This window comes from Mytilus galloprovincialis, chromosome 2 (genome assembly GCF_965363235.1).
Source record: "Mytilus galloprovincialis chromosome 2, xbMytGall1.hap1.1, whole genome shotgun sequence".
In the NCBI taxonomy this organism is placed as follows: domain Eukaryota; kingdom Metazoa; phylum Mollusca; class Bivalvia; order Mytilida; family Mytilidae; genus Mytilus; species Mytilus galloprovincialis.
In genome coordinates this window covers 32,744,806-32,765,736 of record NC_134839.1, presented here as the reverse complement: position 1 = coordinate 32,765,736, position 20,931 = coordinate 32,744,806, and the positions used below count along the sequence as shown (strand labels likewise).

The window sequence follows — 20,931 nt, the reverse complement described above, 5'->3', positions numbered from 1 at the left end:
CAGAAACTGAACGCTTATTCATGCTCCGCTTGTTAAACAAATACTGAACGATTATACCTGCTCAACAAGTTATCATATACTGAACGCTTATACCTTCTCCGCTTGTTACACAAAAACTGAATGCTAACCTGCTCCGCTAGTTATATTGAGTCCGTTTATAATATACACTGAACGCTTATACCTTCTCCGCTTGTTAAACAAAAACTGAATGCTAACCTGCTCCGCTAGTTATATTGAGTCCGTTTATAATATACACTGAACACTGACCTGCCCTACTACCTACACAGACTGAACGCTTTTTACCTGATCCGATAGTTACTAAAGTACACTGTCCGACTGAACGCTTCTTTCTCCGCTTTTTATAGAGAATTAACGTTTTTTACCTGCTCCGCCAATTATACAGAGACTAAACGTTCTACCTGCTTTTCTAGTTACACGGAGACTGAAAAGTGTTTACCTGCTTCGTTAGTCACACAAAGACTGAACCTTCGATCATCGCTAGTTGCACAGAGAAACGATGAACTGCTCCGCTTTTGTCGAGAACCGACAGATTGTAAAGTTTCATGCAAGGCTATTATTGGTGTTGGCAGAGCTGAAAGACAGATTCGGACACCACACCAACATGATAGTCGAGGTTTAACTCAGTACCAAAATATCATATCTCGTCAGCTGAATCTTATGTCATGTTATATGTTTTTATATCAAACTATTGATGTTACTGTCGAAAGTTTTCGACATTTGGTAACGTTTCTTGGAATAGAATACTTAGTTTTCTTCTTCACCAGATCGTGTAAAGATATACTAGGCGGGGTTTAAAGTTCTATTCACAAAGACGCATTAACAACTTATTTATACTCCAGACATACATCTGATGTTCAGTAGTTGTCGTTTGTTGATGTGGTTCATAAGTGTTTTTCGTTTTTACATAGATTAAACCGTTGGTTTTCCCGTTTGAATGGCTTTACACTAGTCATTTCTGGGGCCTTTATAGCTTGCTTTTCGGTGTGAGAGAAGGCTCCGTGTAAAAGACCTACTAGTATAATGGCTGTAACTTTTATAAATATTTATTTGGATGGAGAGTTGTCTCATTGGCACTCATACCCCATCTTCTTGACTTATATCTATAAACTTTCTTTTGAGGCAGATTATGTTTTGCTCTAAGAGAATTAAGATGATTTTTTGTTCTTTCCACTTGGGTTGTCGCTCACTGATGTTAATTCAAAGGTTGTTAATGCAAACAACAGTTTTTGTATGTATGTAACAATTTATTCAGAATATGATCAATTTTACGATATTTCTCTTTAAACAATGGAACATATAAAATGTATTCATTACAGAAAATAAATATTGTTTACTTGAAATATATACATACATGATACAAATATACCATTTAGCCTATTTCTTTCACAACTGAGCAAAATGCTGACCTTGCATATTTAAGGGGTAATTAATACTAACGTAGGTGTCTCTTTGAGAGAGAGTTTATACAACACAAGCACAATATGCAAAAAAGTACAAACACAAATTAACAATGTTTACCTGAAATTTAAAAACTGAACACGTGTGCCGTAATCATCTGATTTTTTTTTCATCAGATTCAATATATTAATCAGATTTAATCATAAAGAAGCAAAATATTTTTGTCAGATTTAATCAGACAGATTCTATAAATATATTTGTGGCAGAAATAATTATACAGAATAAGTGAATATTTGATTTTGATTAACTAGTTCCCCCCTCCAGTTTTACTTATTTATATTTATATATCCTGTCCCTTGCATTTATAATAATGTACATTTCACTTATGATAAGGCCCCACACTGGTAATCACAAACTAGCAACTCTTGCTGTGAGAACAGCATACTAAAAATAGGTAAAAAGTCTATTAAATACTCCTTCGTGTGGTTTTTCTTGATAATAAAAAATCTGAAATTCGAAGCTTTGTTATAAAATCCCTGTTATGAACAATATTTGGGAAAATAAGCAATAAAATTGCATCAATAAATCTTAAAATCTTGAAGAAAGCCATTACTGGTTCTTGAAACTGTATTCATAAAGTAAAACAAGACATTCTTATTGAACACAATACGTTATCTTAGATATACGTGGTACGTCGTTGCCAAAGTTTAAAAGCAATATCAAAAGCGTATGTTATGTTTGTAATGAATAAAGTATAGAAGGACCATGTCTGTATCTATTATTCAATAAATGTAATAAATGGTCTCCATTTATCAAAATAATGGTCAAGTAAATGAGAAACATTGTATAACCAACATTACCAAGTGTATATAAACAAACTATTAATGAGCAACAGAGTTTCAACATTTAAAAAAAAAACAGTTTCTTTTTCACGTTTTTATAAAATATAGTACAATGTACACGAACAGACAAAAGTTCAATGTAAATTTCATAAAATCCTAATGCTTTTTAAAGGTGGCATTTTGATTGCACTTAATAAAGGGAAGACAACAAGAAAAGCTGTAAAATGGACGACACTGCAGCACAAAATAGCGGAGAAGAAAATTGGACTCTTTTCAAAGATGAAGTAAAATTATGAGATGATGATCCAAATAAAATATAAGAGATTATGATGCTTATAATGCTTTAAATCAATAATGTTATTTTTTATAGATTGTTCGCAGGGGACGTCACAAATCCTCTCTGACATTATTCTTCAGGGAAAAAGGGGGCAGTTACTCTAACTAACTGTGGATTCTCCATCTCCCTTTTAGGAATTTATTAATATTAAAATAATCTGGATAAAAAAAAAAGTATTTAATTTTTCAAGATTTTGTTCATATTAAAAATGTAATCAAACAGTTGCCCTTTATCTCATTTTAAATATTTTTATATTTTGGAATCTATATATATTTGTGTCAATGTAGGAAAATATGTTTAAAAAAAGTTAACATTTCGTCCCAATATTTCATGAGAAGACAAATGAAATTAAACATACAATATTGTGGAAAAATTGCACCTTTTACAAAACTTATATTGGCACTATAATAAGTATACTCAACAAGGAGGTAACCAGTTGAATGAATATAACTTTCTAAGTATCATTTCTATTATAAATAAAATCTTCGTATAACGTTTCCATCATAACATTTTCACCGCATAAATATTGATCCGGAACCAACTCTATTTCAGGATCCGATTCCGGTATTATAATACATAAATAATGTTTTTTCTTCTTTGTATCGTAAGGATAAAATGTTATAGGAGAAAACCGTTTACCGTTTGCGATAAAATCAATCAGTTTTCTATAAATTTTCGGAAAGCAATGTCGCAAAATGACCCCTCTCTCGCGCAATATTCTTTGAATGTTAATGAAGCATGTCTCACGTGCATGTCGATCATCCATTTGACTAGCAGATGAAAATGCATTGACTTCCGTTACAAAATGTAAGATTAAAACAGAATGCATATCCGTTCCCGACTTAAGATGAAAATTAGTTGGTCCACAAAGTCTCAATTTGGCACATCTTTGAATGGAGGAATAATTTCCACTTTTATTAAACGAACTTTGTGTCGGATTGGAAACTGAAACCAGTAAGATATACTTTAGATTAGGATTATAGTTTTCCACGGCTGTATTCAATTCTGCGAAAGACTGACTAACATGTTCGTCGTCTTTAAAACATTTCTGAGTGACATAAGTCGGTTGTTCTTGTAAGAATGGATGTCCAAAATTACAAAAACTTTCACCAGACCAACTTTCACGGAACGTCAATTTTACACAACCTTTTCCATTTTCCGAGAAACCTATCCGCGCTATTTGAGAGAGGTGAAACTGCATATCTGGATTTTTGTTACAAAATTTAATCACTCGCTTACACAAATCTGATATCCTTCCGTATATACATGAAATCTTGTGACTATGCCAATCCTCCGCTCGACAAACACGGCTACAGTAGTATGTTGAACAAAAATGACAAGTTATCAAATAGTCCATAGCATTTTGAAGATAAGTAGCTTCCCGGCAGTTTTCACAAAATACTGTTTGTCTGTCAGTGTTAAAATTATCATTATTAATAACCAAATGTTTGATTTCGTGATGAGAGTTTGAACTAAATGTATTATGTTTCTTGTATATTTCTAAATCACAGCCCAGTTCTCGTGAATACGGGACACTTTTCCGTCTAGATAATATATCGTCGGAGGAGCAAGACCTCTTCTCTATGGCTAATAATCCATCTATAACATCCTCTAATGATTTACATTTCTTATGTAAACTTTCTCCTTCATTGTGTATTCCAGTAAATGTTTTATGACATTGTGTATTGGGCGTGTCCACTGTAAGCAGGTTTTCTACCATATCGGAATGTTGAGAACTAACGGTGTAAATGGGACATTCTTTCACTATTTCACTTACAGCATCATCAAAACTCCTGTTATACTGTGGTTTCTGAAAAAAATAAAAAAAATGTATTAAAATTTGGGTAAACATTTATAATTCTTAACATCTGCTCTTCAACTGCATGGTTCAGTAGGATGTATTATTACATGCATGCACTCTACTCTGATAATTTTTTGACTATTTACATGTGTATCTTATAATAAAGTTAAATGATAGCAGGGAGAAGTACCTGTGTATTACTAGCTAACTAACATCTATTTCGGCTAGATTGTAGTCCTCAAACGTGCATGTGAAATATCTATCGTTTGGGAGAGTTGTCTAAATTGTTTAGTTTCTCTGATTAACTTGAGTTTTTCCTTCGATTATCCTACTTTTTAAAATACCAAATAAATTATTCTTCGACCAATAGTAACGATATAACACTAATCGACTTCGATTTTCCAATCAAAATTTTCAAGATGTGACTGATTAACTTGGAGAAGAAGTTGTAGTTTGCCGAACACCCAGTGGCAAATATTTCATAAATTTCTTAGGATGATCAAAGAATCGACTGCTACTGGGATAAATTTGGATGACAGTCATGTTTGGTAGCAATCATGATCTGGCAGGAATCCTTCGAGTTATTTTATTGGGTGTTTTTTTTTCGATGAGAGGAGCATGCCCGTCATTACGATGCATTATTTTAGAATCGGCTTATATGTATACAACCCATGTAGCCAAACAGACGCCTTTCAGGGTCCATTCGGTTGTTTTAAAAAAAATGAAGTTCTTGTTTTGACATATTTGACGAGTCTATTTTAATGTGAATTCGGTTGTGGGAACATATAGTGAAACATATTCAAGTCGTATAAACGAATTCAAGACAAAGGGTAGAATAGGAGCGACATACTAAACAATTCTTAACATGTTAGTATGCATCCATGCAGTTATTGTCCACAACATTATAAACTTTGCCACTGGACGTATAGCAACCAACATTCAATCCATGCAGTTATTGTCCACAACATTATGAAATATTTGCCACTGGACGTATAGCAACCAACATTCAATCCCTGCAGTTATTGTCCACATTATGAAATATTTGCCACTGGATGTATAGCAACCAACATTCAATCCATGCAGTTATTGTCCACAACATTATGAAATATTTGCCACTGGATGTATAGCAACCAACATTCAATCCATGCAGTTATTGTCCACAACATTATAAAATATTTGCCACTGGACGTATAGCAACCAACATTCAATCCATGCAGTTATTGTCCACAACCTTATAAAATATTTGCCACTGGACGTATAGCAACCAACATTCAATCCATGCAGTTATTGTTCACAACATTATAAAATATTTGCCACTGGACGTATAGCAACCAACATTCAATCCATGCAGTTATTGTTCACAACATTATAAAATATTTGCCACTGGACGGATAGCAACCAACATTCAATCCATGCAGTTTAACACTCCTTATAAAAAATTAACTTGAACATTTATGAAAAGTGCCATGGTGACGTCTCTTAAAAACTTAAATGTGATATTTTGAATAAGTGGTGATACTTTTCAGACGTCACTTATATATATTAATTGAGATGTTTCAGATATAAAACTAGCATGCAATGACTTTAATATAAACTGGCCTTAGGTATAGGTTTGGCAAAATCGTTTTAATAAAAGTACGTGTCGATGTCTTTATATCATTGATTTCGGCTTTTCTTCATACAGTTTACATAGGCACATTAGTCTTCTAAGTACAAACACATTAAACATATTTATCCCATTTAAAGTTCATTTATAGTTATTTCTGTAACTTTAGAACATTTATCTTTAATTCTTTATAGATGTATAGTAAAATGGCCCATTGTTGAGGATTGTGTATAATTTATTGTACAAAATCTAACTTTTTTTATCCTGCTCTTTAAAACGGGATTTTTGTGACGCATCAAACTTAAACTTTAAACGACATTAGTCAACTGGAAAATCATCAGTATCTATGACATTATAATCTATAAAAAAAATATTTTCGAATGGCCTCCGTGTAAAGAAGTATCAATTTTCCTCTCTTTAAGGTGGTATGGGTGTCTTCCTCCATCTTGGATTGTAAAAAACAGAGAACCAAAGGTCCAGATTTTCTATCAAGTTTGCAAAATTTGATGCAGGAATGCAGATATTTAATGTGAATTTTCATTTAAAAGAATCAATTTATAAGAATATAACTTATAAATATTGATATTTTTGCAAATGATAATTTTTGGTTGTTCTTAAAAATAAATTAAATTGGCATTTTAAGGGGAGGTAACTCTAAAACAGTGCATTTTCTGAAGGATTCTACATGGAATTTTCCTATTTTGTATTTTAGCCGGAAAAAACGTACGGTGACCCTATCTTTTCTTTTGATATTCTCAAAGCATTGTCTGAAAGCTATCTTTTCCTTAAGTAATTAACAATTCTATCATTTTGTTTAGTTTCTAATCACAAAATTGTGTTTTTTCCTGTATAATCCATACAAAATGTGTCATTTTGTCACGCCCTGTAGCTTGAGAAAATGCGCGGTGACCTATCATTTTTATAACATTTTTCAACATATATCAATAGATACTACGTTTTGGCAAAGTATGAACAAATTCTATCATTTTTATTTTAGACTCCCATACCACCTTAAACAGAAAACTGTTATTTTAGATTTGTCCCTTAATATTATCAAATCTAACGTAATAAATTACCCTGGCACAGATCACAGGACTTGAATCCATTTAAAGTATATTTTTTGTATAATGTTTTACTTTAGACTAGTCCTTGAAAAAATAAAGTTACGAACACATGGAACAGAATGAAAAAAGTTCAAGAGTTATCCGATTTTAGTCTGACAGCAATAAGATGAGAGAAATAGCAAGAATCAAAGTTAAAAAAATAAGTTAACATATTGTATGTACATTTAGCTGCATTGACGTAGGAAAAATACCCTTATCTTCAGCTTCTTTTTTTAACAATGTTGGCGATTTTGTCCTCGATACGTCCTATTTGACAAAATTGTTGATGTCTAAATATGTTTTACCATTGCGAGACTGAACCTATATATGTTGAAAATATGTTGGCATGCTATGTTATCCACAATGTTAGTATTACCAATATTACACCATACAGACATGTTATGATGGTAGTCGTGGGCTAATTTTAATATTAGATTTTAAAGGTCTTACCGACTTTGCTTCCACCAGAGTCTACAGTTGAGGGTTTCTGAGGTCGTCGAAATGCTGATTTTAGGCTCTTCGACAGACTACTATACCTGCCAGATTTTGAATTATGCTCAGTTTGATTTTCTGCAGTATTTGATATTTGAGGGGTTACTTTTTGATCCTGTACTTCCGGTCTTACGACTTGGACTGGTTTGTCCCCTTCAAAAGTCGTTTCTTTCGGTTTACGTACCTCTGCTTGTCCGACAGTTCCATTGAAAGTTGTCTGCACGCGTCGTCCACTGCGAGGTGACGTCGACATCGGCTGAACACTTACTGGTGCTGTTTGGCGTAGTTCGGGTTCGACGCGTCCGACATTTTTATTTTCTGTCGTCTTCTTCAGTATTGGTTTCGCGAGAATACTTGGTTTCGAAGCTGATAATTCCGGCGCTATTGTAGATTTTATTTGCGAAGTAATCGGAGTGACAGATATAGGAGATAAAGGAGTTGTCGGAGATATAGGAGTTGTCGGAGACTCGATACTTTTTGCAGTAGTGGATGTTGGGGACGACGGGCTAGTTGGCGAACTTGCTAGCGCTGTAGGCAATCTTTTTCGTGAACTTTCCTCAAACATAAGACGCAGTTTTGAAAAAGGCACAATCGGTATTGGCATGAGTTCCTTAGCCTTGTCTTTTTGTCTCAGTTTATCACTTGGCAGTTGAACACTTATCGGTGTTGGCGATTTTTCTGGAGTGGTTTGTAATTTTGGCGCTCGAAATAATCTAGCGCTTGAAGGCGTAACGCGAGTTCTGATTACGACAGAATTTGAACCAAAGCTTACTGACGGGCAGGGTGACGAGGTAATACTGGGCGGGTATGCATATGATGATGACGAAATCGAATCTTTGCGCGGCGAACTATACAAACTCCATGTACTTCCGCTTCTTGAGACGCTTGATTTTTTGTACCAATCGGGGATATTAAGCTTTTGCAAAGATTTTGTAACTCGTAATTCGTGTACTGACGGAACGCGTCCAAGTGTTCCCGGTCGCGGGGCTTCGTCGTTATCATCGTCAATATTAGTTTCTAAAGTACATAAACTTTTTGATTTCGGAACATTACGATCACTAAAACGACTTTTAATTTCTTTCTTGGTCTTTGCCTTTGATAATGATCCTATCTCACTCATGCTTGCTGTTCTCTGCAACGGGAACTGAAATTCAAAATCATTTTCAAAATCAGTAAAAATTTGATATTCAGTTGTTTCACCCGAATCAATATCAGTTTCAACGAGAGAAGTAACAGATCCATAGCGCATTGAACTTGTTTCTAAATTATCAATAGAGAGTGTTCGATCCATAATTTCTTGATGTTTTTGGGGAGTGAACATGCAATTTTCATGTAACGCACAAATATCCGGTTTTTCTACAGAACTCCCAGAAGAATTTAATGAGTTAAAGTCTAGTTTGTCGTAGCTTTTATGGGTTCTTGAAGACCTTGGCAGGCTATTTCCCCTTCTTACGTATCGCGGTTTCCGTTGTGCAACTTCCTTAAATGAAGTTTTATGTTGCTGAAATTGTTCTTGCATTTTATCGGAAAACAGATTCTGTTCACTTAGAAATTTCTGTCTAGAAGAAATAATTTGCTGTCTTGACCTCGGCAATTTTAACGCTTTTTCCGGAAGCACAACCGCTACGCTTCGAGTATCTTCCGGAGACATTGGTTGCTGTAAAACAGACACATACGATTTGCTACGTTGCTTTTGTTGTTGTTGAATTCTAGCTTTGGTTCCTCCTTTGAAAAATGACGGTTTAGCAGCCGATGATCTATCAATTTGACCTTTAACTGAATGTAAAAGGTCAAAAATTTGAAGTTTGCTATTTTGTTGAGGACTTTTGTTACATTCTTCTGTGCTATTAGATTTACTTTGTTCTGAGTCTAAATCTATTCCTGAATCGTGTGCTCTGGATAAAATGTCTATACAAGGCTCTAAAGATTTTTCAAATTCCTCTTTTTCTTGCAATTTGTCATTTTCTAATTTATTAATTGCTAAATCATTTACTATGACGTTTTGTTCTGGTGTAGTGTTCGTTACTGCATTCTGACTTACAGCCATTAGCTCAGAGATTTCGCTTTTGATGGCCTTGGTAAACTTTTGTTCATTTTCAGTTCTACTATTTCCGTTTATATCTATTTCCTCGTTCTGTAATGAAACATTATTTAATTTGAGACCCAAATTTATTGATAAATCGATTCCACAGGCTTCATTCAGTAAATGAGACGGTGAATTATTAATGTCAGAACTTGGATCAGAAGGTAAAGTTTCATTTGTTTGTAAATCCTCTTTAGAATCAATAAGTTTCTGTTCATTTTTCTCTAAGCTGCAATTTTCCTTAAAATTATTCTCGTCTATGAAGAGTTCAATATTCTCTAAATCTGAAATTATAGGATCTCCGTCAGTAAAGTCTTCGTGATTTCGTAATTTGCTTTCGTTATATGAGTTTTTATTTTCAACTTCAGAATCTACAACTTGCACTTCTTTAATATTCGCCTCCACATCATGTGACGTAATGTTACTAGTAATCGGCCCAGGTTCTCTTTCTTTCACGAATACTCGCGTTCTGAATTCGGTGCCTATTTCTTCTGTACGTGTAAATATGAATCTTCCGTCATCTGATAAGCCAGATTCACACGGACTTTGGAGTGAAGGAGAAGCTAATCCAATTGAGTCAAGATTTTCAAAAGTATCGAAATTACGCAAATTACCGTTATCTGCTTTGTTGAATGTCGCGAAATCAGGCAAATTGTTTGATTCACCAACAACAAGATAAAACGAATCGTCATCAGAATCACAGTAGTCAAATTCGGCGAAATCATCTTCGTATGGATTGTATTCACGAGGTCCGACGTCATCATCGAATCTATCTTCGAATTGTTTGTCTGATATTTCATCAAACTGACTGTTATCAGAAATGTGCAATTCTGTTTTTTGATTTGCAAATGTGGTTCGACAAATTAATTCTTCAACAACATGATTTGGTATTTGTTCTGAAATGATTGCGTCTGTTTCATTATTTCCCTCATCCGAATGTGTCTCGTGACCGTTTTCATTGTTAGTTTCGCTCACAGCTTTTATGTCTTTTATAAAATCCTCGTAATTCAAATTTGTTGGTGTTTTCGAACTTGCAATTTCCTTTTCCAATACGTCATTTTCCGGCGTTTTGTTAAGATCGTAATTGTTTGTTGGGTTTTCATCACTTCCGTGAATAAAAGCGATTATATCTTTTCCATTTAGATTGTCGGATATACTCGATTCGTTGTCGGTATAAATGAAAGACGTCGGCTTGTTTGATTCCTCGACCACCTGAATTTCAGGGGTGTCGCTCGAATAAGATTTTACGCTTACAACGGTAATAACAGACCCACTACTACAAGATTCGTCGGATAAATTAGCATATTCCTCATCAATGGCACGAGTTCGAATTATCGGCGATGGTGGCAAACTGTCAGTACTATCGGAACTTTTATCCGAATCATATCCGTCGACGTTTTCCTCGTCACACTGATCGAAACATTCATCTATGTAATTATCTAATAAAGTTTGATGATCGTCTGTTAAATCAGCTTGACATAATATGTCACTAGTACAAGTTAAATTTTTATCACTTTGATGTTTGACAAGATCTTGTCTTGTTCCTTCAGGCTCATTGTTGGTAGGAACCTCTACATTTACAACAATTTCATCGTTTTCGTCGTCACTAAAATCGTCCGAATCCTCCTCCATAATAGGTTCTAAACCACCACCTGCATAAAACATATCATCTTCTATATTAGGAGGCTCGTAAATACCTTCAATCATTTCATCTTCGTCGGAACTACTACTACTATCGGTTTGTCCGTCGTCGACTATACTTTGGTATTCTTGATTCATATACAGTTTTTCTAACATTTCGTGGGATGCGGGTATCGGACTTAACTGAATATCGGGATCCATTTCGTCAGACGACGAGGAGTCTGAAGTTCTTTTTAATGTAAAATCTTTAACATTCCGTCGGGTGTGGACTGTATCATACATATCCTCCTCCCAGCTATAGTCTCCCCATGTGGGAGTTGAATCGTCATCTTTCTTTGGTTCACTGTCTAGAGAAGCATATTTTTGAGAACAGGTCAATTCGCTGTTTTCTACTGAACTTATATTTTCATCAATGGGTATTTCGGCAGTTTCTTGTTTTTCTGTATCGTCAGTATTGGGTGATCGTACCCCTTCTATAGCTCTGAGGAATCTTGGGCGAGTATCTCCATCAGTTAATTCCTGACCTTCTGCGAGAAGTCGCCAGGAGAACACGATAGTTATTATAGCTGCGAGGGCTGAGGTAACAAATCTTTCAAAGGCCCCGTCAGGAAGCGATCCAGAGCCTTCCATAGATGATAACGGCTACCTGATGTTAGCGGTGATGTCGAACAGGTGTATTGTTTACTATACCTTTCATAAATTAAAATCCATTAAAAATTATTCCATTATTTTTCACATTCATACATAATCCATATTTTGAGCATAATTCATAAATCTGAAGGTTACTTTTGATGTGTCGCCATTTTTACTTTTTACAGGTAAACAAAAACACACAGGTAAATCCCACACAACTGTATAGACGACAAATTTAGCTCACGGTGAAATTCCTAAATCAATAAATGACCAATCATAAAGGTGTACTGCAGTCATGTGGCGTAATCTTCTACGGATCATTGGGCGTGTCGCATGTCGAGTATTTTTGGACTTTAAATCTCCCGTGTAATTAACACATAAACATTCTGTATAGAAATATTAACGTTTGGTATACAATTACAGTAATTTGTTTACATTGGTCAATTTGTCACCTCACTGACCTAACCGTAATTTCATTTAATGTCTTTTGTCACTATAATAACATTAGCGGTATCCAATTAACAGTCAATTCTTACGTCTGGTGGCCGCATAGTCGAATTCATCTAATAAATATGATTGTCTATATTATATTTCCTCTTCACAAAAACGGTCAGTATTTTTCAGCAACAAATGTGAACTGCCACATGTTGATTTGACCACCGGCAGGGTGTCCGAAATTGAAGAGAAGTCGCAGTTGATTGATCAACTATCCATAATTGCAGTTGGGAGGAGGCGGTATCAGTTAATAGTCCGTAAAGTACTTGCAGTTGCAAGGACACGAAATTAGATAATTATGGGCACTTGTTGGTATCGAAATTCGAAATATAGAAGATACATATTAACGTTTCCATTTTCTCTCTGTATATGCTTTCCTTGTGTTAATCCTCACGAACTTGTAGCTTAAATCAGTTGCATATTTTCTTGAAGTTTAAATTGTATTTTTATTTTTTTATTTTAGTGATTTGAAAATATTTATATCCGTTATCAAACAGAATAGTTGTATGCCAGTGTCGCCCTGTTACCCTATCGAAATGTTAATGTTTCGCATAACTTATATTTATGACTCATATATATGATAATGTTAATGAAAAAGTATATCAGTACTTGTCACTTCTATTCTAGTTCTTTTGTTATCTATAGGTGCACCTCACATGCATAACACGTGCGAAGAATCGGATATGCATAAAAAATTAATTCATGTCAGTATTCAAATTTCGTATTTAGATTAGGCCTTCTACTGATTCATCCCTAGTTTTTCCTTGACAAAGTAAGTATTGGCTTAATCTCATGTGAAACAAAATAATTTAAGTTATCCGAATCAATAGTATTCAGTGAAGTTTCGTATTTCGGTTGTGCCTTCTACGGATTCATTCTTATAGTTTTCATCGATGAAATAACATTGAATATCTCTCTTATAAACAATATAATTCAAGTTATCCGAAGTCAACAGTATTCAGTCAAGATGACTCAAGTTCCCTATTTCGGTTCATCCTTCACGTTCTCATTGATGAAATAAGCATTGAAGATCTCTCTTATAAACAAAATAATTCAAGTTATCCGAATCAATAGTATTCCGTCAAGTTTCGTATTTCGGTTGTGCCTTCTATTGATTCTTACTGGAGCTTTTCATAGATGAAATAAGCATTGAACAACTCTCTTATTAAACAAAACAATTTAACTAATCCGAAGTCAATATTATGCAGGTGTGTCATACAGGATTGTTTGTTTCATTGCTTCATACTGACTGTCCGAGTCGTTTGCCATTTCGAACGTTTCACAGGCAAAGCATGTTCTAATTGAGCTATAAGCAACTATAATGGTACAATGAACGATCGTCCATTACATGACAAAAGCTGTTGTGCTTAATGAGCTTGATATGGATCTGTTACTTCTCTGTCAACTTACTACATTTATACATTATATATTACTCAATGAAAAAAAAATCTACATTTAAATCGATTTTACCAAGGAAACCCAATGCAATGCAACACCTGTTAATTCATCGATTTATAGGTATATATATACTTACTGTATAATCGGATAACAAAAGACAACGATATATCATAGGGTTTTACTGTAGAAGTCAATATGTGACACATCATCTTGGATGAAGAGAAATAGCGAGACAGTCTACATCCAATGTGTTCAAGATCAATAAACGTGAACTTCGGGTATTTTATATTGCGTAAAAAAATGCATTGAACTATTGACTCCTAATAGCAGGCTGGTGCGCTCTCTCCCGAGTCTTTTTATGGGGGCTTGAGATGAATAGTTGACCTACACAGCGAGTGTTAGTATTTATTGTCCCTTGGTCTTATTTGTAAAGCAGCATTGAAACTTCCGAGGACTGACCATGGAAGGATTATATTATATTTATATAGTACTTCCATGGACTGATGCACTGTAGAAAGAATGGTCAAGTTTACAAACAATGAATTAAATTTTACACCATTCTCTGATATTTCATCAACTTATGAGGTCAAATCACAAGAAGCGCAGTTACATAGGAATGCTTCATAATAGGTCAATAAAGCGAGACAACAAAAGTATACCGATGTATATGACAAATTGATCAAGAACATTTAAATCAAGGTAGCAAACAGAAACGGAGGGGATCACTTGAGCTGTAATAGGAACGATACCAGGTAAGCATCCCCTGTTTTGCACGAATCACCCAACACCGAAGTGACGTAAGTCCCCATTGCATTACATAGAAGTGTTATCATTTATCAGCAAAAAGTTCAGAAGTGTTATCATTTATCAGCAAAAGTTCAGAAGTGTTATCATTTATCAGCAAAATATTTCAGGTTTTGCCTATTAAACCAGTAAAAAAGAAAAGATAGGTGATTCATAATGCCATATAAAAGCATTGATGAGGTATCAATTTGGTGACAGAAAACAGACCAAATAAAGATTTCATTCATAATCCATAACTATTAAATACATTCTGAAAGTGTAACTGCATTTGGAAAGATTATGACACCATTCCCTTTTATTGCTCTTTTTAAAACAAAAGAAAAATTAAAATATTTAGGTATTTATACTTCTGTGTGAATAAAATTTGCCCTCATATCTCAGTCGGGCCTGACGTCCCTCCGATATGAGAAGAATATACATATGCAGACACACAGTATTAGAAGGTGTTACGCTCACGTCCTCATCAACTCAACACTTGTGTTCTTCTACGACGTCCGCCGTGATAATGGTTTTAACATCGTTAATATCTATGGAGATCCCAGGGGATGACGAGAATCTGATTGTTAACATGATTTACATTAAAAGGCGATAAGAAACGATGATGGTAGCAAGGAAGGTTTACAAGACTGATAACATTCACTTAATTAAATGAAAACAAATTTTCGATAACAGAAAACGGGTACAGCAAAGATATTTTGATCAAACTATATCAAATGAAATATTTAAAGTGGATGATTTCGGGGTTATAATCTATGGTGGTCATTTAGATCTTTCACGGAATAAGTCATTTTAAAGTTTTCCCCTTAAACTCGTTATTCTGTATATTAGTACTTGATTTATATGTTTCGCAGAAAAAATAGCATGCAGGACTCTAACAAATGCCAGATTTAGCAGATGCCATCGTAGCTGTAATTTTATAAAGAAATAAATAGATTGCTGTAATTGGGAATGACATTTTTCCCTGTGCAACCGCATATTCATGTATTTGTATTCATGCTTGCTGATTGTATACGTTAAACCTCTCTAAAAAATAAATCAATAAAATTGCAAACTTAAACGCTATATATGTACAAATGATATCATTGTGAAAGGAATCATTTAAGTAATCTTCACACAACTCAAATGATGAAAATAAATTCTAATTTAAAAAAGAAAACCGTCATAACATTTCTCTATATATATGCACCCGTCACTAAGGATGGATAGACAGAGACAATAACAATAGCCCAATTTTCCTGACAAAAAGTAAAATAACAAAAATACCGAACTCCGAGAAACATTATAAACGGAAAGTCCCAAATCAAATTCAAAAGCTCAAACATATCAAACGAGTAGATAACAACTGTAATATGTGGCAAATGTACGAAAATATTTTTAAAAGAATCTAATACTACCGTTTATTTGACAAAACTAATACAACTTTTGTAAACGGTGGGAGATTTACATTTGCAAGGACATTTTTTCTAATTTAAGTCCATCCAAAGGCTATATTATTGGCTGTATTATTTACCCTTCAGATATATGTGTAACATTCAAAATGTCATTTGAATTTGACACCAGATTAAATCTTATAGCCTCACACAAAGTTGGATACACGGACACAGATAAACTTGTTTACTTGTGTATTGTTAATATGCACCACTAGATAATATAAGTAAACAGGTTTATTTACTTTTCAGCAGATAAATGTGATCAAAAATCTATTTAGTTTGAAAAGAAGATTAGATTATTCACTCGACGAGGTCTTGTCTCATTTTGTTCAATCATTTTATAATACGAACGTCCGGCTACTAAATTAAGGCTAAATGTGTCATTGGAATGTACAGCCACGAACCAGAACTAAATCTTATTAATACTTAATTAAAATGGAAAATATATGTTAATTTAAGCTGTGATCTTAAGACCAAAGTAACTGGTACATTGATTGCGTAGAAAATGTCAACAATTTCGGGAAAACTAGTTTCGTACATACAAAAAGAAGGGTTTTAACTTCAAACAGCAGTAAGCGATATGTTGGTTATTTTCATATATTATATTGCATAACATTTTTATCATCATGATAACCTTGATTTCTCACTAAAAAAACGAAAAAGAAACGTTCGCATAGGGGGTGGAATTTGTGTTTAGAAGGGCTTTAGTTGGGGAAAAGGGGGATGCAGAAACAATGTCTGAATTTCAAAATAATTAATTGAATTAACGGCAAATACATGGCATCTATACTTTTTCACCAACTTAAACCGAAGGTTAAATGAAGGGACCCTTTTCCTTGTCAGTGGCCTATGAATACATTGAAGACCTGTTGGTGACCTTCTGCTGTTGTTTTTTTCTATGGTCGGGTTGTTGTCTCTTTGGCACATTCCCCATTTCCATTCTCAATTTTATGTATACATGTTTTTATCATACATACTTAGTTCAAAGTAAAAGTACAGGTGACCCTCAAACATTCTTTCTGTAGTCTGAAATAAAAAGAAGATATCTCATTAAGTTTTTTTTTTCAATAACGCAAAACATTAAAGAGATTTTAATACTATTTGGTAGCATGCCACATAGAATAAGAATTAGCATTTTTATTGTTCCAACAAAGGGTCATTGAGGGGCAGCATGACATTTATACACACAACCAATACACTATGATTTTGTGAGAAAAACCAAAACATTTAAATGAATTATCAAATGTTCATATAGTTATAAACCTACATATGTTTTTTCGTCGTATATAAACCATGCACAGTTTACCCTAAGCAGGACTAGAATCTTAAACTTATTACAATAATCATAGTCATTGAGAGTGTTAACCCACGATTTGTCTAACATAAAACAAACTATAATTCCTTCAATACTTTAGGACAGACACATTTTCATTAGTAAATAACTAAGCAAATGTTGCTTAATTTGAGAGATCTGAAAAGTAATGACACATAATTGTTTATCTTTTTGAAAAAAAATATCTATTTAGATATAAAGGAACAGTCAATACAATACAGAGGCGGATTTAGGGGGGGGGCGCCCCCCCTTTCTTGGGAAAAATTTGGTTGCTTATATAGGAAATCACTGAAGCGTGACTGGAGCGGGCCCCACTTAGGTCAGTCAGTGGGCCTCCACTTATGAAAATTTGTGGATCCGCCACTGCAATATAAGGGTGTTCTAAGGAATATGCATATAGAGACCTGGTACAAAATCCTGAAAGAGTTGTGTAAGAATTTTGCGTAACTTCTAAGATTCAATAGTATTTCCAAGTTATGGATTGAATCTAAGTACACAAACAAATTTAGTTGGATGTAAAATGAAACGTGTTTTGATGGTATATGGAATGTCTAGCTGTGTAAATACCATTCCTATCTCTCTCCAGGCTCTTCATATTAATTATGACACACTTAAGAATGATTTTAGCATCATCAACTTTGTTTATATTAATTGCATAATCCGAACATAATGTTTACATTTGTCTGCTTGATTGATATTACCGAAGATAAACAGTCAACACATCATCCTGGGTCAGCTGATTAACATACAGCTAATCACTGTCATAACTGGTAAATCAATTTCAAAATCAGCCATATGGTAACCATTACTTTGCCATCAGGCGGGAAAAAGGGGGATGTAAATATGAAAATACATGAATGGGATGAAAAAATACAATTTACGACAGGTTTTACTTGGATTAAATGGTGATCTTAACAGAACAAAAAATTCTGCATAAAAAAAGATACATCTTTCCCACTAATCAAGAAACCTCGATCAGAACAAACAGCTGGGAAATAGAAATTTTAGAGTTGGACCAAGAAATTGTATATTTAAATTTTAAATATACAATTCCTTGGTTGTACTGACCCTTCTAAAACATAAATAAAGTGATTTCACTAATTAATCCTTCATATTTTCCGTAGTCATTTACAAGTCTTATTGACGATAAATAGTCTCAGTAAATAGTGCAGCCAAAATAATAAACGCAGACATTAAACTGTTGTGCAAAACGTATTGTTGAAATAATATGAAGTGCCAAACCGTGATAAGAAATTGAAACATATTAAAATAAATATGCCACTCTATTATGTATTCGTTATATACACAAACATCGAAAGGTTTTAAGGATCAGTGACAACATCTAAAATCCATGTTTTAGTTTTTGGTTCCATATAGTATGAATATTTTTGGTAACAATGGACAATTCAGTTATATGACTTGGTGCCCATATCAAGATTGCATGATCACGATCAATTGAAAACTCCAGAAATAGTCATTGGATTGCTGCCTATTTGACAATGTTTGATGCTCAACCTAAGTTTCCCTTTATTTAACCTTACATTTTTCATCGATGTAGAAAACAAATGGAAAAGGCCAAGTAAAATAATTGAGAACAATTAGAACATTTCATCAGTAAACAGTATAGGATAGACAAGGACGTACAACGTGTCCATTACCTCAATCTAATGTGCCAAGTTATATTAAAATGTGAAGATAATGTACACGCTATCATCAACTTGATAAACTTCACACATCAAAGGAATGGATCATGCTGATTCAAAAATCTCAACAGCATTACATCATTAAAATTAGGTTTATCTACATAAAACAATATACTATCCCAAATATAAAACTCGAAATCCTTACCCATCGAAGAGCCTTGAAAAATATAATCCGCATCCGAGTACAAAATGATGTGTAAATATATCCTCCATAATTGAGCACAGAATGTTTATGATACTAGTAAAATTCCGTTACCATGGTAACAAAAAACTACAGCCACTTGTACAATTATTGCTTTAGTGTAACGATGAAAATTGTCTATTGTTCGTTATTTATTTATGATGCTCTATACTGTGAATTTCAATTTTTGTTTACATTTACACAAATATTTCACTTTTATCATTAGTTTGTGTACAACACCTATAATCAGTATTTATAGGTACGAGTTTAGCAGTTACATCAAATAGTTTCATCCTAGTTGAGGGTCTTGTCGGTAGATCGGCGATTACCTATGCAAATGTTGACGGCTATAAACTTTCAAATGTGGGAATTTTATTTACTTTTAGTTAAATCAAGGAATTGTACTAGTATACACATCCTTGGTTAAAAGTAGATTAGTATGCAACAACATGTACACTACTTGCTTCAAAGAAGAATGATGCAATAATCTATAAGTATGAAATTGAAGAGGACACACATTTCGTAATAAAAAGAGAGGAGAATAATAAAATCTTTTATCATAAATTTTGGTATTAAGCTTCCCAGTAATGATTAAGATATCAGACTGTTCATTGTCAGTATTAGCTTTTTATTTAAGTCAGTTCAACAGGATAAATCTCTTCAGTGTACATACCGTGAACTTCAAGTCGTTTTTATTGAGAGCCAATATATCATCCAAATATCTAAAAGTATTAATAAATTTTTGTATCACTTTCAGGTGTTGTTTCGATTGGTATTTGCTGATTTTAGTCATAAATAGTAACTCATAACAAGACAGAAACAGGTCCGTAATAAGTGGGGCATATAGTAAGTCCCAATTAAAATACCGATAGCTTGACGATATACGGAAAAGCTGCCTCAACTTAATTTCAAGTAAATATATATTCCAATATTTTGGAAAATTCCTTGAAGGGAATAATCGCCCGGAATTACATTTTTCTTACCAATACTATAACCATCTTCATAGTTCTCACCAAAGCATGCGACATGGTTGTGTACGACACTTCACCAGAGACATGTAATTCATATTATATATCTCTCATTTCATATTTTTAATAGAATTTATTATCTGGGAATTAATATACATCTATTACATCCCAGTTAAAGAACGACTTATTTTCTTTTATGGTTTAAGGTCCTTTCTCCTGACCTCTGTAATTGAGTTCAGGGGTTGTGTAACATTAAAAATTCCTGTTGTATGTCAACTATTAGAGAAGTCAGAATGTATGGTCCGCAAAACAACTCTGCCGATGGATTTATGTCGCGTAGCATTATCCTTACTTTTGGTATTGATGAATACAACGTATTGATTGATTGGTGTTAGCGTAACGTATAGTGGACGCTGGTGTTCTGTATTTGAAAATTATAACAGATAGTTACCTTAGTGTCTTTACTCAAATTTTTTATATAATTTCAGTCGATGTCATTTCATTTTTGTTTAATCACTCCAAGATCCGTTCTCCCTTCATAGTTGATACTTTTTTTTCTCAAATTCTGGGTCTTATTTACTCAACGGCTTGATCATATTGTCAGTATATCATGATTTATTTGAGACACGAGAGCACGCGTATTGTGGAAGACATCTTCAATA

General features: G+C 33.8%; 2 protein-coding genes across 2 annotated transcripts in view; both read right to left on the bottom strand.

Annotated features, from left to right (window-relative positions):
- Positions 1-19,600, bottom strand: part of LOC143063402 (histamine H2 receptor-like) — a 33,087-nt gene extending 13,487 nt beyond the window's left edge. The window contains exons 1-2 of the mRNA XM_076235538.1: positions 19,266-19,600; positions 17,062-17,110 (exon numbers count right to left, since the gene is read on the bottom strand). The gene's annotated coding sequence lies outside the window, so the exon portion shown is untranslated. The remainder of the gene's footprint in view (positions 1-17,061; positions 17,111-19,265) is intronic.
- LOC143063401 (uncharacterized) lies at positions 1,245-13,272 on the bottom strand. The gene is made up of 2 exons (XM_076235537.1): positions 7,559-13,272; positions 1,245-4,408 (listed from the first exon to the last, which is right to left on the bottom strand). The coding sequence occupies exons 1-2, from the start codon at positions 11,952-11,954 to the stop codon at positions 4,395-4,397; spliced, it is 4,410 nt and encodes a 1,469-aa protein (XP_076091652.1). The 5' UTR covers positions 11,955-13,272; the 3' UTR covers positions 1,245-4,394.
- Positions 19,601-20,931: the final 1,331 nt, after the last annotated feature.